At 40.6% G+C, this 26,583-nt stretch overlaps 2 protein-coding genes across 2 annotated transcripts; one reads left to right on the top strand and one right to left on the bottom strand.

Annotated features, from left to right (window-relative positions):
* The first annotated feature begins 1,020 nt into the window (after nt 1-1,020).
* LOC131246494 (rust resistance kinase Lr10-like) lies at nt 1,021-9,374 on the top strand. The gene is made up of 3 exons (XM_058246681.1): nt 1,021-2,014; nt 8,017-8,043; nt 8,138-9,374. Exons 1-3 carry the CDS (start codon nt 1,162-1,164, stop codon nt 9,253-9,255), a joined length of 1,998 nt encoding a protein of 665 aa, XP_058102664.1. The 5' UTR covers nt 1,021-1,161; the 3' UTR covers nt 9,256-9,374.
* A 4,583-nt stretch (nt 9,375-13,957) lies between these two features.
* Nucleotides 13,958-16,664, bottom strand: LOC131247123 (receptor-like protein EIX1). The gene is made up of 2 exons (XM_058247561.1): nt 15,387-16,664; nt 13,958-15,214 (listed from the first exon to the last, which is right to left on the bottom strand). The coding sequence occupies exons 1-2, from the start codon at nt 16,620-16,622 to the stop codon at nt 13,976-13,978; spliced, it is 2,475 nt and encodes an 824-aa protein (XP_058103544.1). The 5' UTR covers nt 16,623-16,664; the 3' UTR covers nt 13,958-13,975.
* Nucleotides 16,665-26,583: the final 9,919 nt, after the last annotated feature.

Here is a 26,583-nt window from a genome sequence, read left to right as displayed (position 1 = left end):
GAACTAGGATGGATTTCATCTTCAATCTCCATAATTTAAAGTTGTTTTTACCGATGAATTTGTCTTAAACTTTACATTTGATCCCCTTGATGCCATATCTCAAATCCAAACTAACAAACCAACCTCACACCAATACCATTTGTTGGTGAACAGGCTCAGCGAAAACACCTTAATATAGATTAAAACAAGTAAGAGAAAATGAAAAATCTAAGTAACCACATAATGCATGTATGATTTTTACGTGAAAAACCCCTACGGAAAAAAACCATGGCACAAAGCAACAATCAATCCACTATTTAGAGAAGATTATAGAGATGGAACAACAAAAAACCATTAGCTCTCTCTCTCCCTAGAGGCTCTCGAAACACCAAAAATCAACAAAAAATTGTAACTTTCTCTCAAGCCTAACATAACTTATCATAAAGCTACCATTTTAAAAGAAAAATATCAAAAATACCCCTTCAATGGTCCACTAAGATGTGGGCCTTATTAGCATGTAAAACATGAGCCATACGGGCTCATAAAAGTGAATAAACTCATAGTGCTTTTGGTATCACAATTTTAGTAGCTGATATTTACGTGGTTACTTTTGGTATCACAATTTTAGTAGCTGATATTTACATGGTTCCTTCATCCAAGTCTTCGTGACCTAATCAACCGGTTGGATGGCAAATAAGCATTCCTGCGACTCCCATAAAGTTTTTAATCGGTGGGCATTCAATCACCACCATTTTCTGTTGCACCATTTCCTGTTGCGGTCCACTTGAGATTTGAATCTCCAGCATTTTTGGGTTTGTGCTCTAAAATGATCTTGAGAATCGGATAGACAACGTGGATATAAGACACATGCATCAAGGTGAGCCCCATAGTCAAGGATCCACTGGGAATCCACTGAAGCGGCATCCTGAGGTGTGTTTCTTTAAGTATTTTGGAAGTGGGCGTTTTTCTATTAATAGTCCGAAATGCATGTGGAAAAACCTAAAAAATTGTAACAGGTATTTTAGTCTGGCATAACAGGGCTACCCATTCTTTGTGCTGCAAACTTAAGAAAGCTTCTTTAAATTTTTTTCATCCCAGCATAAGAAGGTTTCTTAGCAGGCTCGTAGCAGAAGAACTAAGAAGGCCACACATTAAGGCTGCAAACCTTACCTTTCTCAAGGGATGGGTATGTTGCAGTCTATCTTTCTCATCCAGCTCATCCTTTCCATCTCCCTGGAAATTGGCACTTGCGAAGGCGATTGTACACCTGCTTCATGCGGCTTAGACGAGCCTGAAATTCGGAACCCATTCCGGCTGGTATCCCAACCTCAGCGCTGTGGCCAGCCAGAGTTCGAGCTCGCTTGCAGGGGCAACCAGACAGTGCTCAACCTCCCATCTTCAAAGCAAGAAATCAACGTAACGTCCATCGACTACGAGACTGGAACTCTACTGATTTCATACCAGGATAATTGCTTAATGTCCCTCCTCTTCAACCTCAATCTTTCTGCCTCTCCTTACACTTATTACCCGTTCAGCATCTACTACGGACAGGTTTTGGAGCCAATTCCTGATTATTACTTGGACTCTGTGGCAAGCAACTTCAATTACACGCTCGTCGATTGTTCAGTCGATATTGCATCCCGCGTCTTCGACGGGTTAGCTTGCCTGGACCGTTCCGGTCATCACTTTTACATTGTAAATTCTGCTATGTTCTTGAGTGAGTTGCCCAACTCTTGCAAGCCAATAAAGAGTGGTACAATTCCCATTACAGATGACCCGGACTTCTACATGAGTAGTTACTTCCCTTACTCGAACGAGCGTCCGTACCTTTTTCCTAACTACACTGACGGGACGTATGGTCCACTACCACCTGTCCGTTTGAGATGGAACGTGCCAGGATGCAGCAAGTGCAGGAGGCGTGGAGGGAGATGCACATTCAAGAACGAAACCAGTAATGAAACCACATGTTTTTTCCCACCACCGCCGCCGCCGCCCTTCGACATCGGGGAATATTACTCTTTCAATGGCCACGAAGGTACTCTCTCTCTCTCTCTCGCTCTCTCTCTCTCTCTACCATGGCTCAAAAACCGGAATACTCGATCGAGTATTTACGCGACTCGAGTCGATGGTTAATTACTCAAACATAATATTTAATAGTAGTTAAAAAGGGCGCGGACTACGTACTATCCCCGCCTGTTCGGAGCTCGGGACAGGCGGAGGCTCCAAGGGCCACGAGGGGCCATTGTAATGTATAAATTTTATCCACACTGTCCATCTATTTTTAAAAATCATTTTAAAATACTGAACCAGAAATAAAGCAAATCCACAGGAAGCAGCGTTGAAAGATTTTTAGGGTCCACTGTGCTGTTTATTTTCCATCCAACCTGTTTATATGGTCATATACACCTGGATGAAGTGAAAAAACAAATAACACCTTGATCCAAAACTCCCGTTATACCCAAGAGTTTTTCAATGGTAGGAATTTAATTCCAACGTTGTGGTCCATTCAAGCCTCCGATATTTTCTAATTCTGGAGAAAAAAATCTAAAATAATATGTAAAAAAATGGATCGACGGTGTGGATAAATTTCATACATCAAGTTGTCCCCTCAGTGGCCCTACTAATCCGCGCCCGTTAAAAAAGACGGGACATATAGCAAAAAAGGAATTGCTAATTCAAGTTAACTGCAGTGGTTGTAGTTTGAATCCAGATCATCTGTTTCCAGCGCACAGGAATTTCCTGTGGCCTGGAATCTAATTAGGTCAAGCAATTTCATAGGATAAAAATTATTTACAAAATACTGTCTAATTATCAAGGAAAGTCGCAATCCAGTGCCTTATTCAATGACGCGTCTTAGCTGCGACCAAGGGTCCACTGATGTCGGTGCACCGTGACTGTGGTCCTACTGACGCAGGGATGGACGGGATGAGGTCTATCACCTTCATCCTCAAGGGAATAACTACTCTGATTCTAGAGAGTTTCTCTGAACGCCACAGATAGATTCCTTGAATCCATGAAGGAAAAAAAAAAAAATCTAAAAAATTTGAAAATTAATTAATTGATGATAAAACAAACTTAGAAAGAAGTTTCATAATCAAACTCCCTAAAATTTATGACTTACTATAAATAGTAAACTTATTATTTATAGACCGTCATGATTTTCACTAGACTTCATGGTTTTTGGCCAAAAATAGTAACTGTCCTACTTGGCTTAACAATGTTATTCTCATAATTTTTCTAAGCACTCTTTATGTTAGACACAATTCCTAAAATTCAATGGATCAAAAGTTATGATCGAACTAAAACTTACTATAAATAGTAAAAAAGAAATTAAAAAGAATTTTCGACCGTCGATCCGATGGAATCTTATAAATTTGGCGTGGGCAACCCGGCGTAGCAGGTTGGGTGGTTAAAGTAGCTTCTCTTAACCCAAATAGTATATGATACATCAAATAACTCATTTCGGTTTGCGAGATATACATGTTTTAAGGTTCTGACGGTTTGGATCACTTCCGCCTCTGATCGAGTCTTCTCTAGTACATCTTCACCATGAAAGTGTTTGCGACCCGCTCTAGATTAGTACCCTTTACTTTAAAAGAACTCGTCCTCAAATTCTTGTCCCGCTTTGGTTCATGATAGTCGATCAGGTCTATGACGTTGAAAGTACGCGAAATCTCCAGGTTATTTGAAAGATCAACAACATAGGTGTTGTCATTAATATTTTGAAGGATTGACACTAGTCCAATCTTCTTGTTCTTCAACTTGTTGTAAGTCACGATTGGAAACCTCTCCTTGTGTAGATGGACCATAACTTGTTCGCCCATCTCGAATACCTTTTGTCGTCAATGCTTGTCGGCTTGCTCCTTATACGAATGTCCATGATTTTGTCTGTCATATATTCTGTTGCAACGCTCATGCCTGTGAGCTTGAGTAAGGGGACCAAGTCAAGTATGTGGTGAGACACTTGACCGTAAACAATATGAAACAAGGACTTCCCTATCGAGCGGTTCACCATGTTGTTGAATACAAGCTCCACTTAAGACAGACAAATCTCACTATTTCAGTTTTCACCTAAAATACATCAAAGGAGGTTCCTCAACGTGCAATTCACAACTTCAGTTTACCCATCTGTCTATGGATGGTAAGCACTGTTGAACTGAAATGATATACCAAACTGATTCCATAAAGTCCGTCAAAAGTGGTTAATGAACTTCATATCATAGTCAGAAGTAATGGTCTTGGGAACCTGGTGTAACCGCATGACTTCTCTAAAGAATAAATTCGCCACGTGTGTCGCATCGAGGGTTTTCTTGCATGGGATAAAGTGTGTCATCTTTGAGAAATGATATACACCAAATTCATGCCGCGTTATGTTCGTGGGAGACTAAGCACGGAGTCCATAGATAAATCCTCCCAATGGACGTCAGGCATCGGTAATGGGAATTTAACGTAGAAAAACTCTTACAGGAAAAAACCACAACACAAAGCGATAGACGATTACTATGAAAGCAGAAATTACAAAGAGAAAGAGCTTACCTGATTCGAACAACCTTGAATCTCCCCCTTATTACACCATTCAAAACTCTTTAACGATTTGAAAACCCTATAACACCTCTATACAATCCCAATTCCAATTGCACTCCAATATATAGCCTTTGGAGGAAGCACAATCGAAATAAGAAACCAAATTCCGCAAATACGCAACTCTGCGCAAAACAATTCAATGGCATCGAAACTTATCCTTCGATGGCATCGAAGCTGGGTCGATGACATCGAACTAACACCCAAATTGTCTAGAGACAAAACCCGATTTTCCGAAATATCTCGATGGCATCAAGCCATGTTTGATGTCATCGAAGGTGTAATCGAACACCCTTTGATGGCACTGAAAAAAATGCCCAGATAGGTCACTGACCAACTGTAGAAAATTCAAAAAATCTCGGTGGAATCGAGCACTGTTCGTGTCATCAAAGGTGACATCGAACAGTTTGTCGATGGCATCGACAGGCCCAGTAACAGACTCGATTTAAGACATCTATTAAAACATCCATGAATCAGAGGTTAGAATTATTCAACTAATCTTATATTAGGCTTTTGACTTGATGGCAGTGGGCTACACAATCTGGTCTATTTATTTAAGTTGATATATGCCACATGTACGATTTCTGGGTTCCTACGTATCCATACAACTCGTCCTAATAGTATGAATAGTGAAAACAAGGGTTATGTACAGTGGGTCGCAGACAGTTCCATGGCAAAGATGGACCAGAGAAGGCCCAATCGGAGGCGAAAATGATCAGGACCATTGGAATCTTAAAACAGTTATATCTCACAAACCAGGATGAGTTTGTTGACATGTCACATATGATTTTGGGTAGGAGAAGCTACTTTAGCCAGCCAACCCCTCTACACCAATTTTCCCATGCTGGATTTGCGAGATTCCATCAGATCGATGGTCAAAAGTCCCTTTTATTTTTCTTTTTACTATAAATAGTAAGTTTTAGTTCGAGTATAACTTTTGATCCTTTGAGTTGTAGGAGTCGTGCCCAACATGAAAAGGTCTAAGAATTGGACACTTACCATTTTTGACTAAAACCATGAAGTCTAGTAGGAATGGAGAACGTCTATATATAGTAAGTTTACTATTTATAGTAAGTCACGTTTTTAGGGTATTTGAGTCTAAAACTCTATCCTAAGTATGAGCTCATTATTTAAAGGATTGTAAATTTGGTTTTATCACCACTCAATTTATTAGAAATTATTTCTATTTTTATCCCTCATGGATTCGAGGAAGCTCTAGAGGAGTCCAGAGAGCTTGGATTCGGAGTAGTTATTCCCTGAGGAAGACGGTGATCAACCTCATCACGTCCCTCCCTATGTCAAAGGGGATGCAATTCACGAATGGATTTGATGTCATATACACATCACGTGTGGATCTGAACAGCTTGAATGATGGTCGACAACATGGTCCTACGAGATTTAGTGCGCCCTCTCATTGCTTATGTGGTCAAGCATTATTGAGTTTATTAGTGAAATTTTTACAAACATGGATGTTGAAAATTATGTGTAAATATAACATTTCACAAAATTAAGTTTTGATTTTCGAATTAAGATTTACATTATAGGTTGGATAAGTAGATTTGTGAGAACTATGTTATTCTAGAATAAGAGTTCTCTTTTTTGTGATCATTAGTCTATGCCAAGAAATGCAGATTGTAGGATGTTATGTGCTAATAGGATGTCAGCTTTGTACATTCAAACATGTTTTAAAGATAGTGGAGTTCGAGCGGGTGCTTACAGAATAAGAGTTCTCTTATTTTGCTATCATCAGTGTATAGGGCAGGAATTGAAGATCTGAGGATGTTATGTCAGCTTAGTATACTCAAACATGGTTTAGAGACAGTGGAGGGCAGGAATTGCAGATATTAGGATTTCATGCAGTAATGGGATGTCAGTATCTTCAAGATGTAAGTTAGAGAGTTTAACTGTTGGGTCTGAACTGGCAGTTTGGAGGGTTGACCGTTCCCTTTTAGTGGCTCTGTTTTATGGATCTGTTTTGTTTTGTTTTTTTTTGTTTTTCCTTCTTATCCACGGTTGGTTATTTGGAAAATGTGGTGCTTAGCGGGAGTTTTTAGGGCCGGTTGTTTGTGGTTGTGATCCAGTGGTTAGGCTCCCAATGGTGCTGGAGGCTGTGGCTCAGTGGATTCTTGGAAGCTGTGGACGAGGGGTTGGGTTTAGAATCCCCTGTCTGAAGGTGGCAGTTCCAGTTCTAGTCTTGTTGGCTTTTTTTCTTTTTTCTATTTCAAATGTATAGGTCCTGTTTGGTTTGATCCAAATGATAGGTGAGGCCCCTTTTCTTTAAAACAAAAAAGAAAAAGGAAAAGACAGTCATCGTAGTACATTCAAACATGTTTTAGAGACAGTGGAGTCCAAGCTAGTCTTACACATTATATTCATTGATGTGAGAGATCAGCTTTTTTAATTTTAATTTAAAAAAAAAAAAAATCTTTGTGAGGTTGTAAGGATTCTCTTGGCTTACGTTTCTTCTTTAGTAACCTTTTTAAATATCAAAAGGTGGGAGCACACCTCACACTTACCTAATACTGACTCTCTTCTTAAAAACACACACCCACATGCAAGAGCATACACTAATAAAGGAGGCATTTAGGGTTCTCTATAAACCTAAAAGCAGCCCTTTGAGAGGGGTGGGGGGGCACTGCGAGGTCACCCACTTCCTGGTTATCAATGTTGATCTTGTTCCAGTTGCTATTTACGCCATCTAATCTGATAATTGGGATATTGTCTTTCCTTCTCATGGTTATTGGATTTTAGATCATTAGACTACTTCACTGTTTTGGCCTCACTTCATGTTTCAATTCTCAAATTGTCAAGGTATCCATGCGTGTTTGGAGATGCTTCCCTCCCATGATTCACAGAAGGACTAAGATAAGAACTGAAAACTTCAAAGAGTTAAGACTTTTGAGTCCTATTTAACACAAATATTGGAGATATAAAATAGTACTTTGAAAAATAAATGTGTTTTCTATTGTTTTCAGCTTTATAGGTACTAGGTTTGAATATAAAAACTTCTGTCTACATGATTTCTCAAGGTGTTCTTAACACAAGCAATTCTTTAAGAAAATGCAGCCAACGTGTAGCCATTGAGCCTTTTAACATTGCTGCTACTAATTGGGTCTTGGTTGATTCTTGCATTGTGCTATCTTTTTTGCCCTGGATCCATAGATTCACATGTGAAACACATGTGGCAGTTTGTCAGAATGATCTTACATGTTTCTTTTCTCTTCATTAGCCTTAATAAGTCACAAGGGTCATTCCACACTCCTGCATTTTCCATGTAGAGAAGATAGTTACATTTCTTAGTTGCATTTAACGATCCATTAATTATTTTGTTATTAATGTTTTTATAAGAATGCAATTATTTTCAAAATCATGAAGAACTCATAATTAAGCTATAAGTCTATTATAGTGACTTCCATATACACATTAAAGCTAATCATCTACCATTGTTTTGTCTAGGTCTATCGAGGAAGTCTGTAATTGCAGGTAAAGTTTAATTCTTTTATCTAAAACTAATATAAATTCATTTGTTTTATTGCAGAAATGTAGTTTGCAATTTACGCCATTTCTCTTTTTGCAGGTGTGAGCATTGGCTTCTTTCTTCTTGTTATAGCAACAATGACATCTATTAAGGTTTACACATCTTGGAAATCAAAGAGACTGAAAGAAACAGAGAATCAACAAAAAGTTGAAAAGTTTCTAGAGAATTACAAATCTCTCAATCCCACAAGATACACTTATTCCGATATTAAAAAAATTACCAATCAATTTAAATGCAAATTAGGTCAAGGAGGTTATGGAACTGTGTATAAAGGGAACCTACCAAATGGTGTTTCTGTTGCTGTTAAAATCCTCAAAAGGTCTAGTGCAGAAGGCGGGGATTTCATTAATGAAGTGGGCACCATTGGCATGATTCACCATGTAAATGTTGTCCGTCTTTTGGGCTTCTGTGCCGATGGATTTGAGCGAGCACTTATCTATGAATTCATGCCAAATGAATCATTAGAGAAATTCATTTTCTCAAAAGACAATAAAAACCCGTCGCTAGGTTGGGAGATGCTTCAAAACATTGCCATTGGCATTGCTAGGGGGATAGAGTATCTTCACCAGGGATGTGATCAACGCATTCTTCACTTTGATATCAAGCCACACAATATCTTGCTAGACCAAAACTTCAATCCCAAGATTACAGATTTTGGGCTCGCGAAGTTATGTTCTAAGGAACAAAGCATTGTATCCATGTCAGCTGCAAAAGGGACTATGGGCTACATTGCCCCCGAACTGTTCTCTCGGAACTTTGGAAATGTTTCCTACAAATCAGATGTTTATAGTTTCGGAATGGTGTTGCTAGAAATGGTTGGAGGAAGAAAGAACACAGATGTGAACGCCGAAAACTCTAGCAGAATCTACTTTCCTGAATGGATATATAATCGTCTACATCAAGGAGAAGAGATTGAACTCAAGATTATCGAAGAAGAAGACAGTATGATCGTGAAGAAACTAAGTATTGTAGCACTTTGGTGCATACAGTGGTACCCGGTTGATCGCCCGTCTATGAAAAGTGTGATTCAGATGTTGGAAGGAAGCATGGAAAGCTTGATCATGCCGCCCAACCCTTTCGGTTCTACTTCGCAACCTGAAGCTTCTACGTCTTTCCCCAAGAATTCTCAGAGCAAGTTAGAGGTCATTGTTGAATAATAGGCAGGTAATCAAGTGATTCTTGTTTATATAAATCTGCAAACTCGTTTCATTTAGGTAAGTATATAAATGCTTGAACGATCTTTTACTCATTATAATAAAGTTGCTGTTGATGAGAATTTATCATTAATCTTTCTCTTTTGAGTTTTTGAGAATTTTTTATTAATCTTAATCTTTCAGTTTTGGAGAAATTTTCATGTAATCAATTCCTATTTCAAACAGAGGAGCTTAAGAGGTGCTTCCACACAAGGTGATTTGTGGTTTGAGTATAAAATGCCTCCTCAATGTAAGGGTGTGGTATCATGATGTAGAGTGGGTCGCAGGCACTTTCATGGCCAAGATGGATCGGAAAAGGCCCAGTTGACGACAGAAGTGATCCAAACCGTCAGAACTTAAAATGGATCGTATCTCGCAAACCAGAATGAGCTATCGGACGTACCATATATGATTTTGGGGTAGGACGAGCTACTTTAGCCACCCAACCCACTACGCAGGGTTGCCCACACCGAATTTGTGAAATACCATCAGATCACCGGTCAAATTCCTGTTTTAATTTTATTTTTACTATTTATAATAAGTTTTAGTTTGGGTATAACTCTTCATTGGTTGGGCTTTAGGAGGTGTGCCCAACATGAAAAGTGCTTAGAATAATTAGGAGAACATCATGGTTCAGCCAAATAGGACACTTCTATTTTTTGCCGAAAACCATGCGCACTAGTAGACACCACGGCCCTCTATAAATAGTAAGTTTAGTATTTACAATAAGTCACAATTTATAGGAGTTTTAGTTGTAGTTTGATTCTGAAACTTCTTCCTACGGTTCATGTTATTATTTAAGTTGTAAGCTCATTTTTCATCATCGATCAATTTATTATGAATTTTCTAGAATTATTCTATTTTCATATTTTTCCTCGTGGATTCGAGGTTTTCTCTAGGAGGAGTACGGAGAAGTTCCATGGACCTGCTCATACAAATTTTTTTAGTGGATAGCTTTAGATGACCTGATATAAACCAACCCAAAACCTAAAATAAAATAAAGAAAAAGGTTATAGATGATTTATTTATTTATTTGTATATCCATTAACTAGGCAAGGTTGGGCATAACCCTAGACTAGTATCCTGTCCTTAAAACTGATTTGGGTCATGGCAGGTCAGGTTAGGTCAGTTGAGCCTGACCCAATTATAATTAAATGGGTCAGCTGGGGCTTCATAAATTTGAAGTGGGTCGGATTTGGGCCTCAAGGTAATGGGTCATGGATCATGTTTGGGCCAAAATTCTTGGCCATCCAGTACGTTGAACCCAACCAATGCCACCCCTACGTATATGCACTTCAATGCATTTAAGCAAATTTAAATGCATCAGGTGGCAATCGGTCCAGTTGACCCATGGGCGACCCACTTCTCTGCCGGGTTCAGGCCAAGTCAGGTCAGGTTGCAAGTCATCTCAGGCCAAGTTGGATGAATGGGATGGACTTGAGTTTATGCCAATCCAACCTATCCGGCCATACCTATACCTAGAGCTGCGCATGGGACGACTTGACTGAGCAAACTGGACTCATCCGACTCATTTAGACCCAACTCGATCCGAACTGAGTGAGTGAGTCAATCCGAACCGAGTAGACTTTGTTCAATCCGAACTCAAACTGAGTCGAGTTCGTGTCCCCTAGTAACTCGACTCGACTCAACCCAAAATCCAACTCGGCACTGACTCAACTCGATCTAAAACCCAACTAGTACACACACACACACACAAACACACACACACACACACACACACACACACACACACACACACACACACACACACACACAAAAATCCAAATTGGCAGGTGCATCTAGGTTTTGGGTTGTGATTTCAGCCTATGGTTACCCATTGCACCCGACCCGACTCGGTGTCGACTCAACCCAACTCGGTACCTGTGACCAGGTCGGACTCGGTCCAGATTAGTCCTAGCCATACCTGGACTTGGATCGGGTCAACATGCTAGATTCGGTACCGAGTCGGATCGAGTTTGAGTAAGGTCTATTTCAAAATCGGATCAAGTTGGGTTAGCCCTAAGTCAGTCCAACTCGACTTGATGCCCAGCTCTACCTATACCTTATCCACCAATGGATACTACATTCGTACCCATATGTTGGGCCTGAAAGGCACCCATAACCATACCCTCTCAAGTGCTGATGTACCCGTTAAGGTTGCAGGTACTGATTAAAGACTTAATATTAAAAAAATAATAATAATAATAAAATCCATACTATTATCTCAAAAAATTAAATTTTATAGCAGAATTTTTTTTTTAAAGTAATTTTCTTTTAAAAAATTAATAAAATATGCTATAATAACGTGCTTTTCTAAATTAAAAAACTAAAAACTATAATAATAATAATAATAATAATAATAATAATAATAATAATAATAATAAAAACCTTCCTCATGTTATTTTTAATCCATCACATGGTGGAATTACATACTTGGAGCAAAAGTAATTAAATTTTAAACTGTCCAAATTATGGGCCTAGATCAGATGTAGAATGAACCAAAAGTTAACATTTTTAATTATCTACTTATTATTGGTGAACATTTGGGGAAGGTTAAAAGTGAAAAATATTCGATGGTCCTATTTCAATAAAGTCTACAAAGTGAAGGTTAGGATTATTCAACCAATTTAATTTTGCAACTGTCACTTCGTCACAGTAATTTCCACAATTTAACCAGTTTAATAGGATTGAGTCGAGGAAGCTGGTTTGAGGTGGCAGATTTTGTTCAGATGACACAGTCACGGATCTTGGTGGGCTGGCAGGGAAGCTTTGGGTCATCACTTGCAGAGGCTTTTTGTGTTCAGGTTTAGTTCCTATACAGACAAGCCTTGTGAGGGTTAGGGTCTCTGCTGCATAAGATATTCCCTGCACAAGCATCTTCAGGTTCAGCAGCAGTGGCCACTGCAGAAGTTTCAGCAGCAGTGGAGTGGATCTTGCTGGTGGTCGTAGCCATATATCCCAGCAAGAAGCTCCGTCCATCTATGGATCTGCTTGAAGACTCTAAAGATAGAACCTTGGCCTATTGGCATTTTGAGTAGTTGTCTTGACACCTCCGTCTATTGGCCTATTGGTATTTTGAGACTTCTCAAATCCACGAGAAAAGCAAGAAAAATATAAATAAATTTTATAAAATTCGTAATTTTATTGATGAATGAAATAAACAAGTTTACAACCATTTAAATAGGGATATCAAGCTTGAGAAGAAATTTCAGAATTAAACTACAACTAAAACTCTCTAAAATTTGTAACTTACTAAATTTACTATTTGTAAGTGTCCTATGTGGCTTAACCACGTTATTCTCCTAATTTTTCTAAGAACTTTTCATGTTGAACACAACTCCTAAATCTCAAAGGATGAAGAGTCCTAATAAAATTAAAACTTACTAAAAATAGTAAAAATGGAAATAAACAGGAAATTCGACCGTTGATCTAATGGAATGCCATAAATTCATCATGGGCAACCCCGCATTGGTTGGCTAAAGTAGCTCGTCCTACCCCAAAATCATATATGGTACGTCAATTAACTCATTCCGGTTCGTTCGTGAGATATGCATGTTTTAAAGTTCTGACCGTCATGATGACTTCTGCTCTGACGGGCCTTCTCTGATCCATCTTGGACATGAAAAAGTCCACAACCCACTCTACATCATGTTTGCAGGCTGTTCCAGCCCCAAGGGGGTTGGAGTTTGTTGATGTGTATAATTGCTAAGGTTGCTGATTAGGTCAGGTTTCTGCTTATGTTATACTTCCTACAGGGCTGATTTAGTTCAAGGTGCTGCAATGGCATGTGATCCTCCTATTCTTTTATTTCCTTTTATTTTATTTTTTCCTTTCTGGATTTCTTCCCGTGTAGGTTGGTATTTGCTATATGATAGGTGAGGCCCATTGCTTTTTCGTGGAGCCCACCCGAAGTACACGGCTGTATATCTCCTTTTGGCAATAAAATACAGGTGCGCTGATTCCACCTGTTTCCTTTAAAAAAAAAAAAAAAAAAACCAAATTAACAGGAGATGTTGTTTACCAAATGTACAATTTCTGTGTGCCTGCATGTCAAGTCTCATACCCACCCATGCCCCTGTAATATATTCAACATGTATCTGACACAAAGTTGTTTTAAACCTTGGATGGCCCACATTTCCATGTCAAAATGGATAATTGGTAGGTTTCATCTAGATGATCCACTATTATAAATTTTAATATATGGAATATTTTTTTATTATTTATTTATAAATATAGGTTAGGGTACACCTGCATCTGCTCATTTATTAATAGAACTTAAAAAATTACCCAAAACTACACTCACACCCACACCCATTTAGCAACACAAATATCCAGATCATGTCAGGCAACATTTGAGTGTCCATTTGGAATACTCTGCCAGTTGAAACCCCTGGTTATAATCCCTTCTAAATTAAGAATCTAATAACCAATGCATGCCACCAAGGCAAGATCAATTCAAATCAATCAAGTACTAATGAAAGAGTAAGAACCACACCAATGTGGAAATACGGAAGCTGCAATAAGGTGCAGCTGACAGCACATAATTTCCTGGGTGAGGTCAGTTTTTTAAGCCCATTTAGTAAATGGGTCAGGGCTGGGCAAACCCAACCCAGGCCAAACCTGATCAATTACCAAACCTGGTTGCACATTAAACTTAAGCAACATATACAATGAACGGTGCTCATTAAACCTTCGACGCCCATTTTATAACAATTAATGCCACGTCATCAATAAATCTCCAATACCCATCCCACCATTTCCTTTTGGCCACAACCAAAACTAGAAAAGGTCCCAAGAGCCCAAAACCATAACCAATGGCCATAAAACCAAAAAACAACCATGTCTCTTTCCCATGCTCTTCTGCTCCCTCATTGGTCTGATCTGTGGTACCCACACAAGATCTTCGCACGGGGGGCCCACACAACAAAGGATTCCCAATGTAAGCTGACCCCTCCCAAGTGAGTGTATCAAAGCGCAGTCCGCTTGGGATCTTCCCGCTCAAATTGTTGTAAGAGAGATCTAAAAACCCAAGATAATCAAGTGAAGCCAAAGCCATGGGTATTTCCCCATCCAAGTAGTTGAAGCTGAGATCCAAAGATTCTAAACCGCTCATGTTGCCAAAATTCACTGGAATTGCTCCGGAGACTGCATTTTTTGATAGATTGAGCATGTAAAGGCCCTGCAACCAGCCCATTTGAGCCGGAATTTTCCCCTCTATGAAATTACTAGACAGGTCGATTCCGCTGCTGTATGAGAACACAAACTGGAATTCCTGCACGGTCCCCTTCGTCGCCATATCCAGTTCAATGCCAGCGTATGTGAGTGAGATCATGTATCCAAGCCGTACTCTTTCTTTGGGCCGTCGTACTAGCATTTCGAAATTGCCCATTTCGTCAGGGATCAGACCCGAGAGCTTGTTGTATGATAAATCGATTATTTGGAGTTTCCGCAGCTGGGTTATCTCATTTGGGATCGACCCATTGAAAGAGTTCGACTTGAGGACTAGAATTCGGAGGTTGCGAAGCTTCCCGATAAATGAGGGGATGTTACCTTCCAACATGTTGCTTTCCAAGATCAGGAACTCCATGTTTTGAAGGTGCTCGATGGAATTCGGCAAAGGCCCACCGACACGGTTGTCGTTCAGTTGCAAAGAGCTTAAACTTTTTATGTATCCTAGTTCGGTTGGGAGGTTTCCGGTGAGGCGGTTTTTGCCCAGGTTTAGAGAAATGAGAGATCTACAGTTCCTTAGAGTGGATGGGATTGTTCCAGTTAGCTCATTGTTTGAAAGATCAAGGACTTGTAGATGAACATTGTTCGGCTGACAGAGAGAATTTGGAATTCCCCCAGAGAGTTTGTTTCCCGAAAGGGTCATGTATCTAGCATTGGATAGTTGCTGTCCGATTTGGGATGGAATTTCACCGTGAAATTGTTATCAGACAGGTAGAGAACTTCAACATCCTTGAGCAGAAGAGGAAGGGAGCCTTGAAGGTTGTTTTCTGCCAGATTCAGAAATGAGATCAGGAAATTAAAGCGATGGAGTTGAAGAGAGGGGGGAAGAATTCCATGGAGGTTGTTACCTGAGAGATCTAAGTGAGTTTTGGGAGCTTGAATAGCCAAGATGGGATTGTTCCAGTCAAGCTGTTATTAGCCAGATCTAACGCTACAAGTTGGGTCAGATTAGAAAGGAAATCTGGGATTTCTCCTCCCAAATTACACGAATGCAGGCCCAGAATTTGAGGTTGGAAGTTAGATGGAAATGGGTATGAATCGGTTCTAACGGTTATCCCACTCGAGCCAAGATCTATTTCATAGGGGGTTGAGTTTTGAAATAAAGAAATCAATGAAAAGGGAGTGGCCTCCATGGAGTTAGAACTGACATAGAACTTTTCAATGTTGGGAAGTCGGCCAATGCAATCGGGTATTCTTCCATTGAAAACATTATTTGCCAAATGAATGGTTTGAAGTGAAGAAATATCACATATCGATTCGGGTATCTGACCATTGAATTCATTCTGGAACAGGACAAGGAATTCAAGGCTTTTAAGACCAGAAATTGAAGAAGGAAGGCTACCTACTAGGTTGTTCTCACCAAGGTCTAGATACTGTAAATCTGAAAGGTTAAAAAGAGAAGTAGGAATAGGTCCTTGAATAAAACTACCCGATGCGAAGAGATTGAGCAACGTGGTAGCATTTGAAATTGAAGGTGGGATTAGTCCAGAGATGTTTGTGTTACGTATTGAAAGAGTTAGCAAGTATGGCCAGGGACGTGCGAATAGTGAAGTTAAATCGACGGCTAGATCGGGGTTGTCATCAATATAAAGCTGTTGTAGTTGAGGAAGGTAAGCCATGTGACCTTGGAGATGAGAGTTTTCGAGCTCGAGTGAAGAAAGAGAAGTGAGGTTACCTAGCTGAGCTGAGAATGTAGAGGTGAGAAAATTGAAACCCATTCCAAGTGAAGACAGATGTGTGAGGTTGAGAAAATGGTTAACCGGAATCGAGCCAGAAATTCCACAATCAGAGAGATGAAGCTGCCTCAGGTTGTAAAGAAATGATATGGGTTCTGCCCAATTCGTCAATTGAGACGCAGTAGACAGATCAACTCCATCCAAGCTTAGCTCTCTGAGGTTCACCAATCCCTGCAACCAACCCAAATTCGCGCAAGAAACGTTGCCGTTGTTAATGTAGGAAACCCTGGAGTTAAAGGAAGACTTCAAGGAAGAGAGACTAATGGACAAGGATGAGAAGTCATTAGTGAGATAGGAACATAAAAGATCGAGTATCTGTAGCGACGAGAGGTTGGCGAATTGGGTCGTGATCGAATCGGAAATCATCGAATTGGAGAGGTTGAGATAAACGAGTCTTTCCAGATTCCCTAACTGTTTGGCCGGATCGATCCCATGGGATTTAGTGGGATGGAATGGTTTTTAAGGTAATGATGGTGGTGTCAGTGTTTGTCTGTTGATCCCATGGGTTTGGGATAGTCCATGGGATATCCAGCGGGGTGTTTGGATGGTCACAAATGGATGGGTTTGCATCTCCACTACTTCTCATGGTGTGCCCCACTCACTGCTTTGTAGCTGCCTCAAAACATTTTCATGGCTGAATGAAGGCAAGTGAAAATGACGGAGGGAGTAAATATCTCATTGATATCTTGAAGGGCCCTACATAGGGGTGAAAACTTAGAGTCCGGATCCTCTGTTATCAAGTCAACAGAGAATTCCTGATACCCTAATTCTCATTGGTCCACGTCACCACTCACTAAAAAAATAAAAATAATAAAAAACAGCTTCGGACGCCAAACCATTAGGGTAACAGGCACTGTTTACGAGGGTGTGTGGAATGGTTTTTATCCCGCCACCCCAAACAGAAAATGGGATGGGATGTAAACAGTATAACCCATGGGATCCGTCTTAATCCCATATCCAGCGTCAGGCCAAACAGGCCCTAACTGAAAAGGAAACTTGGAATGGTTGAAGTCATTGAAACTAAGGTCAAGGTAGTAAATGGCGAAGAGAAAAAAGAGATGGAGATATCGTACCGATGATGGAAGTGGAATTGGAGTTGGAGATGGGGATGTAGTCTGAATTGATGCCACGGACGAAGAGATCGGGTGTGGGGTTCCGGAGATTGACGGAGATGATATGAGAAGAGTTGGAACAGAGAATCCCTTGCCAAACACAACAATTCGAACCCATCCAAGAAGACAAGCGATCTGAAGGATCCATGAGAAGGGATTTAAAGCTTAGGAGAGCAGCTCTTTCGTCCTCATGGCAACCGTGAAAGGAAGGGAACTGAGCAAAGATAAAGAAGATTAAGAACAGGAATTTCATGTCTGGAAACTCTCGTTGGTTGGTGGAGCTTGGCTTGCTTTCTCAATTCGATCTAGAGAAGCGATCCTCTATAAAAGCTTTATAAGAGAGAAAAAATAATAATAAATAAAATAAATCATTTTCTACAGATCACAAATCCACCGTAGGATCGGGTGGACGGTTGAAATTTAAGGATAATTTCGTCTAAGAAAACTTCTTGAAGGTAATAAAGGTGATGTTAACTGCTAACATCCAACGTAACTTTTAAATATTTATTTGATACTCGCTTGTGCATGATATTTGATACTCATGCATTAATAAAGTATATACATGTCGCCCATTTACTTAATTTAAACAAGTTGTAACACAGTGTCGTTATATCACAGTTGAAAAAGGATGATTCATGTTGCAATTTTAACCGTCCAAGAAATATTCACCAGTTAGATGTTGAAATAATACAATGATCTTTCCTTTTTTAGTTTTTAAACAACCGCACACACCCACAAACTCACGTGGTAGTGGGATTTTACTGCCTATGGATACTCTAACCCTTATCTTAATTATTTATTTGGTAACACATGTATACAAGGATTCATGATTTGGACAATTTATAATCCGAATTAATTTTAGCATGCCATTAATTTCATACGTGCTTGCGTTTCATCCATCACACTCTTCTAGGATATCAAAGGGTTTCTCTTTTCACTTTTCTTTGGGTACCATCACATACTCTTATGGACCCCACCATGTTGTTTAAGTACCATCCAATCCGTCCATTATATTTGCCATTTCATTGTAGGTCCATCTACAAGAAGTCCTCCTAATCCAATACTCATGTGATCCACACCAAATGTAAAAATTGTGGATGTCGAAGCGGGTGACGTACACCATAGAAAATTTAAGATAAAATGTAGGGTCTGCCTGGTTTTTATGTTACATCCACTTCATATGTGTCCCACAAGGACTAAGGGTCACACAAAAACTTATACCATTAAAAAGTTCATGTGGGCTACACTAGAGGAATATATAGGATTTGAAACAAGATCGTAGGCTTGTTACAGGCAGGAAAATCCTGCTTTCTTACATTGTGATTGATATATGACATTATTGGCATTGTCAGCACTATTGCATTAAATGCAATGTATGTAGGCCCTACACGAACCAAGTTAGCTCGGTTAGCTGGCTCAACTTGGCTCAAGAAAGCCCGATTCGACTTGGTTCGAAATTGAGTTCGAGTTGACTGATTTTTGAGCTTGAAAAAATTTCAAACCGAGTTCAAGCTTGGCCTAGCTCAACTCGACTTAGATCGAATCCAGCTCGAATTGAACTCGGATCGAACTGGTTCGGTGACTCAGTTACTTTGATATTGATGTTGCTCACTAAGTGTTTAATGAAATGACCCAACCAAGTGTTTGCTGGTGGTAAGGAAGGTATGTATGTGAAACAAATACTTTTTTTTTCTTGATTTTGATGTTGTCTATAATGTATTTGATGAAATACCTGTGAAACCGATGTTGTTGTTTTACAAACAGTGAGAATTTGAAGGTGCATTCCATGTGTTTGTGAAAATGCTGCAGAGGCGAACTCAGCTCGATCTTAGCTCGAAGTTGGCTTGAACTGGCCCCAGCTGCTGATTGAACCAAGCTGAGCTGAGTTCGAACTGGGGTCAGCTAGTGGCCGAGCCGAGTCGAGCTGTGCCGACTCGTGTACACCTTTAAGTGTATGATGATGTAGTCCAATTGCAACAAGCATGATTTTCCTGCTTGTGCCATGCAGATGATCCAAATTCAATTTATAGGATTTAAGCATGATTGTACATTGATTACTATGTTGTTGCCAGCCTAAATTTTGATAAGGATGATTCTTGGGATGTACTGTAAACAAGAAGAGTCCATCAGGTCCATGGTTTTCAATCTACTCATGCATCAGAGTTAGCCCACGAATAGCTGGTGCATATGGTAATTAGTACATGAACGCATGAGATCATTTCTCCTCATAAAAGCTGATTGCCAGTGCCCGGTCGGGCATAGAAATATCCGTGTCCCCTGCTGTTGGAAGCTGTGAGGGCTCATGGAGATGACCGTGACAAATCCATCCTGTCCATCAGTTTTTCAGGAACATAATAGGACAGTAATTTAAAAATCAGGCAGATCTAAAACTCGTGTGAGCAATGCCACATGAAACAATGGAGAGTGAACGCGCCCACCATTGGAAAATTTGTAGAACTTACAGTTTTCTGAGTGGTAATAATCCTATGTTTATATGCCATCGAAACCTTTAAAGGGTGCTCTCCTTAGATAAGCTGTAGCAACAAATATCATCCGGATACTTGCGTGGCTCCCGCAAAGTTTCCAATGGTGGCCGTTCAATCCATCTTGCTACGTCTGGTATGGCCCACGTGAATTTTAGATATGCCTGAGTTTTAGAACCCGTGCTATTGTGGTCTCGCAAAAACTGATGGACGGAGTAATCGTTGGCCATGAAAGTAAGGAGAATAAACCCATGGGTCTATCCGTCAGTGGAGATACAGAGATAAACCCAGGGGTCCATCCGTCAGTGGAGATATAGAGGCAAACCCATGGGTCCATCCGTCAGTGGAGATACAGACAAACCCATGGGTCCATGGGTCCTTCCACTTGAGTGGGACCCATGCGTATGCTTATAGATACAGGTTGAGACTATCCATCAAAATGATCAGCTAGACCGGGTCATCTATTCATGCTATCATATGTGGAAGCCTTGGGTGACCATCTCAATGAAGATTCTTTCCTATAAGATAACTAATATAATTGTTAACGATATTAATGATCTAAGTTCATCTAATCAATTCCAATTGGGAATCTTATTCTTAAAATAAAATAAAAAGTGGGTAGTTCCATGGAAGCATCGGCCACCTGAAGGGTTTCTCTGAGGGCTCATTTGGATACCACCGAATAAGTTACTTTTTCTTCTTACAGCAACCTTTTTACTTACAACAGTAGATAATCAATTATAAATAACTTTTAAATTTAAAGTTAAATAAGTAGAAATCAAGATTAGCTACTTGAGACATAAATAGCTTATTTAAGTAACTTATGATCCAAACGCCCCTAATTGTGTGAATGAACCTCTAAATATGTGAAGCTCTTCCTCCGACAAGGATTTTTGAATCACTTCTTGATAAATACATGTTGTTGTTGTTATTGTTATTATTATTATTATTATTATTATTGCTTGAATCTGGATGGATGGGTACAACGCTTGTTGATGCACATATACCTGCATCAACAATACATAAAGGACAACGGGGTGCCAGTTATGTCCGGGGACCCGCCGATGCCTATGTAAGGCTAGTAAATTGAAAGTAGAAGTGGGACTTGAGTTAGGGTTTTTAGTGCTTACCTCTTTCTCATCGCAATGGGCGTACTTATAGGATGTTTAGGCAGCTTCAAGACCCGCATATCCTAGTGGGATATGCTGGATTTGAAGGAGGGTCCTTATTTGGATAAGGATCTACCTCCGAAAGTATTGCCTTATCGAGCCTGCCTCTCTCGGCGTGGTCTTTGGATAGAAGCCAAATATTTTCTTTCTTAATTTGAAGCGAGATATCCTCTAAGATCCTCGCTCCGCCCTTTCGGTGGTTAGTCTACTCAGCTAGAGGGAGGGCTCTTTGTTCCCAAGCCCTGTCTCTCGAGGTGCTCGGCTTGAGGTTAGTCTCTCTGCCAGGAGGATCTCGATGACAGTGTCTTTCAAGCTCACCAAGCTTTTACCCTTTATCATTTTAGAGAACTTGCTCTGGTGCTCTTCCTATGATCAGTTGTTCTTTCCATACAACAGACCAGTTCGGTTTTGGTATAGATCCCCCCCCTTTTTTTTTAATTTAAATTTTAGTCACCCTAGATTTGTCGTTTAATGATGAGGGCGAGAACAGTTAAAATTTCAAGTTGAACTTAGATTTGTTGTTTAATAATGAGGGCGGAAACCGAAAAGTCGGCGCCCAACGTGAGATTCGAAAAGATATGATGGCGATTGTAAGGTACAAGGGGACACCCTTTAATTGGCACGCGTCATTCAACCCCCGAATGAATCACAGGTAAACAGTTGTCGCCAGGGTCATCATGGTCTCTCCTGGGTTAACCCTGTCACGTGGAGGAGTGCATCAGTTGAGGCATCTTCTCAAGCCCACATGGCTTTGGTCAGTAATAAATGCGTCGCCATATGGACTATATAAATGTTGCCTTTCCCCCTTATTGGTTATCAACTTGTTTGTGCGAAGCCTGAGCTCTGTCGACCTGCATCTTCCTTCAACTTTTGAGTCCCCTTTCTTCCAACGTTCCTCAGTCAGGGATCTTTTGTACCAAAGCTTTCTTCTAGTACGCTTGGTCCTTCTCCTTTATTTTTTCAGGGCGCACTCGAGGCTCATACCATCCGTCAATTCTCACTTGATCTGAACACTCAGGTGGACAACACTAATAGGAAGCTTGGAGCCACCAGAGCAGAGCTATAGATCACGAAGTCTTAGGAGCTGGCGACGGCCACGAAAGACCAGGCGGTGGCCCACATGGAGGTCAAAGCCCTCAAGGAGGCCTTGAGGGTGTCCATGGAGGACCACGAGGCAAGTGCTTCTCATCTGGCCACTGAACGACGCAAGAAGGTCGACTTGTTGGCCAAGGTCATTAAGCTGGAGGCAAAGGCCATCGAGGCAGAGGCCCACCTAGTTGAGGGCGGATTTAGAGTCGTCGAGATGGAGGTGCGCTCCTAGGAAGCCAAGTCCAAGGTGGCGAGGGTCGAACTTGCCATTCTTGCGAGAGAAGCGGATGCTTTGGAGGCTTACAAGGCCTCTGAGGAGTACGTGGTAGAGCTAGAGGAGATGTTCAATGCTAGCTTCCAGAATTACCATGAAGAGGTTCAATGTCGATACCTCGAGCTTGACTTGGGCTATTTGGACGAAGATGCCGCTGAGGTCCCAGAAAGCTGTCGCTCCTGAGGCTGATGAACTCCGACAAACTTAGGCTTCCTTTATATATATATATATATATATATATATATATATATATATATATATTAGACAATAGTTTTGTAATAATTTCTTTTATTAATAAAAAGAGAGTTTTTGCTTGAATCTTTGTGTTACCTCATGTGTTGTGTAGTGTGCATACATTTGTTTTGTGTTAGTCATTCAATAGATTGATGATTGAAAATATGAATTTTTTTCTTTCATTCATAAAGGGGAGTTTACAAGTAGCAGTCACTTGAGGTGAATTGTCTACTTGGTATGCTAAGATGTCTTTGTAGAATTTCCCAGGTCCACTCCTACTGATGGTAGATATTTAGGTGCTCGGGATTCCATGAATAGGGTAAGGCTCACTCCTGCATGTCCGATCCAATCAGTATTTCCTAGTTGGACTATACTGGTGACCATGTAGGGCCCTTCCCAGCTCGGTCCTAAGGCTCCCAAGCTGGGCTCCTTGATACTCTAAAAGATCTCTCTCGGAGTATCAAGTCTCCTATTCTGAATCTTCGCACTTTAACTCTCGAGTTGTAATACCAAGTAACTCTCTGCTAGTAGGCGGCAACCCTCACTTGCGTTTTTCTCCTGAGTTCTTCAAGCAAGTCAAGATTCAACATCATTTGTGCATTGTTTTCCCCTAGGTTGAATATGCCTTGAGGGGATTCTAATTTCCACTAGGACTACTCCTTCTGCAGCAAAGGCTAGAGAAAATGGGGTCTCCCCGGTGCTTGATGGTTAAGCGAGCAGTGGTCTAGTATGCCCACAAAACATGTGGTAGTTCCTTCACACAAGTTCCTTTGAACCTTTCGAGCTTGGTTTTGAGGTGAATTTTTATGATCTTATTGATTAATTTTACTTGGTCATTGGCTTGGAGATACCAAAATAAGGTGAAAGCATTGTGAATGCAGAGTTTTTTTTTTTTTACATAATCCTCAAAACCGAGCATTTTCGAACTACCTATCATTATTAGTAACGATGCTGTGGGGAATGTCGAACCTACAAACAATGTTTTTTCAGATAAAGTCGGTCATTTTCTATTTGGTGATCTGAGCTAAAGGCTCGGCCTTAGACCACTTAGTGAAGTAGTCGACAGTGATGATAGTGAACTTGATCTGTCCCTTACCCATTTGCAAGGGTCCTATGATGTCAACCCCCCACTAGGCAAAGAGCCAGGGCCCACTCATTAGGGTCATTTGCTCAGGTGGTTGTCACAGTACTATTGCGAAGCGCTAGCACTTATCGCACTTCCTCATGAAATACTTTGCGTCTTCATGCATTGTGGGCCATTAGTATCCTTGTCGAAACTTTATAGGATAAGGTTCTCCCGCCTGAATGATCATTTCTATAGATGCTTTCGTGGATCTCTCTCAATACATATTCAGCTTTGTCTGACTGTAGACATCTTAGGTGTGGCAGTGAGAATCACATTTTGTATAGGACATCTCCCACTATTGTGTATCGAGCAAATTGGTACTTGACCTTCCAAGCCTCCAATTTATCCTCAGGTAACTCACCCTATTGTAGGTAGCGTGCGATTGAGTCCATTCAACTTGGCAGATGGTTGATTGGGAGAGCCTTTTTGGTCGGGTTGGCTGATACTTGGCTTGGGTAAGAATTCAATTGGTACAGTCATGGCTAAGTTGTTGTCGATGGATGAGGCTAGCTTAGATAGAGAGTCGGCATTAAAGTTTTCCAATCTAGGGACTAGCATGATCTCGTACTTGTCGAATCCTTCAAGTAGTTTTCAGGCTTTGGTTAGATAAGCAATCATTTTTCTCCTTTGGCTTGGTATTCTGTGGTAACTTGGTTTACCACTAGCTGGGAATCACTATATAATTTTAATGTCCTAGCTCCCATTGCCTTGGCCAATCTCAAGCCGATGAGAAGTGCTTCATATTCATCCTCATTGTTGGAGGCTTGAAAATCAAATTGTAGCGCATGCTAGAGCTTTGCCTGGTCCAGTGAAGTCAGGATCAATCCCTTTCCACTTCCCTGAGTGTTTGATGACTCGTCTACTTGGAGGGTCCATGCCTACGATCCTTCACTTTGCTTGACTTTTGTCTGTTGTTGAAGTGTGGGGTGAGTGAAATCTGTAATGAAGTCGGCGACGGCTTGCCCTTTGATTGCTACTCTTGGTCGGTATACAATGTTGAATTCGCCTAGCTCGATCGCCCACTTAGTGAGCCATCCCGACACCTCAGGTTTCTGCAGTATTTGATGGAGTGGCTGATTGGTCGGGATAACGATGGTATGAACCTGGAAGTAAGGTCAGAGATGTCGGGACAATACAATCAATGCCAGATCTAGCTTTTCTATCTTTGGGTAACGTGTTTCTACATCAACCATGGTTTTGCTCACATAATAGACGGGTCGTTGGACACCTCCTTCTCGGACTAAGGCCAAGTTGACTGTTATTAGCGATACAACTAAATACTACAGCAACCCTTCCCCAGGTTGTGGCTTGAAGAGCAATGGTGGGGACCCCAATTAGTAAGTCTTAAGTTGCTAGAATGTTTGCTAACATTTTTCTGTTCAGGTCGATCTCTTACTTTCCTTCAACTGCTTAAAAAAAGCCAAGCACTTGTCTGTGGCCTGGGAAATAAACCTGTTTAGAAACGCCACCCTGGCCGTAAGGTGCTGAATTTCCTTTGTCGTGCTAGGAGAACTCATTTCTAGAAGAGCTCAAATTTTGTCAAGGTTTGCTTCTATTCCCTTTTGGTGGACCATAAAGTCTAAGAATTTTTCCGAGCTTCCGCCAAAAGGACATTTGCTTAGATTTAGCTTCATTTGGTATTTTCTTAGGATCCTGAACATCTCCTTAAGTTTAGCCACATGGTTTTCTACAAATGAGCTCTTGACGAGCATGTCATCCCATGTAAACTTCCACTGTGTTCCCAATCTATTTGTCAAATATTTTGTTCATCAAGCATTGATACGTTGCACTAGCGTTCTTCAGTCCAAACGACATTACTCGGTAATAGTACAATCCCCCATCGGTGACAAAGGTCATTTCTACTTGTCATGTTCGTGCATGACAACTTGATTATACCCTGAATACACGTCCATAAAGCTAAGGAGTGAATGCTCAGTAGTACCATATATTGGTTGCTCGATCTTAAGGAGAGGGAACCTGTCTTTGGGGCAAGCTTTATTTATATCAGTATAATCTATGCAAACTCGCCACTTCCAGTTGGTTTTTTTCACTAGCACGATATTAGCTAACCAGTCGGGATAATGTACCTCCTCAACGAATCCAGCTTTAAGGAGCTTATTGACTTCTTCATTGATTGGTGCATACCTTTCTGGATTAAATTCTCATCTTCTCTGCCTTACAAGCTTGTGGTTGGGGTCTGCATTCAGTCGATGGAGTGCATCTGTTGGATCTATTTCGGGCATATCCTGGTGTGACGAGGAGAACATGTTGGCATGTTGTTTCGAAAGATCAACTATCTCTACCTGGAGTTGTGGTTCAGGTAGTGACCAAACATGTATAGTGCGAGATGGGTCGGCCTTAGCGAGTTGTACCATAACGAGATCCTCCACCAGCAATCCTCTCTTGATGGTATCTTCTCGAGGCTCCAAGGTGGTGATTTACATTGCTTGTTACTGTTGTGTCCTCCCTTAGAGAGTTTTTGAATAACATTGTCGAGCTTCATATTGGTCACCTCGGACTTTGCCGACCCCATACTCAGTCAAAAATTTCATTGTGAGGTGGTAGCTGGAGACTAAAGCTTATATGGCATTTAAGTACGGCCTACAAAAGATCACGTTGTACACTATAAGGGGCAGTCTACCACCAGAAAGTTGATCATGGTGGTGACCTAATTGGTACCATCTCCGGCATTACTAGTAGAAGAATACTTCCTTCGGAGGTCATTTTTTCCCCTGCAAAGCTGAGTAGGGGGGTTCACACAGGTCATAATCTTGACCTTCTAACTCTTATTTTATCGAAGGCGGCTGTGAATAAAATGTCCATCGAGCTTCTTATATCGA

The sequence above is a fragment of the Magnolia sinica genome, chromosome 5, assembly GCF_029962835.1.
Source record: "Magnolia sinica isolate HGM2019 chromosome 5, MsV1, whole genome shotgun sequence".
NCBI classification, from domain to species: Eukaryota; Viridiplantae; Streptophyta; class Magnoliopsida; order Magnoliales; family Magnoliaceae; genus Magnolia; species Magnolia sinica.
This window is presented reverse-complemented; position numbering and strand designations above follow the sequence as displayed.

Excerpts from the sequence above, each read along its gene's own strand:
- LOC131246494 (XM_058246681.1), top strand. The coding sequence starts at position 1,162 with ATGGGTATGTTGCAGTCTATCTTTCTCATCCAGCTCATCCTTTCCATC. Across the intron at positions 2,015-8,016 it reads CTCTTTCAATGGCCACGAAG|GTCTATCGAGGAAGTCTGTA; the intron begins GTACTCTCTCTC and ends TGTTTTGTCTAG. Across the intron at positions 8,044-8,137 it reads GAGGAAGTCTGTAATTGCAG|GTGTGAGCATTGGCTTCTTT; the intron begins GTAAAGTTTAAT and ends CTCTTTTTGCAG.
- LOC131247123 (XM_058247561.1), bottom strand. The coding sequence starts at position 16,622 with ATGATTTCCGATTCGATCACGACCCAATTCGCCAACCTCTCGTCGCTA. Across the intron at positions 15,215-15,386 it reads GGCTATTCAAGCTCCCAAAA|CACGGTGAAATTCCATCCCA; the intron begins CTCACTTAGATC and ends TGATAACAATTT.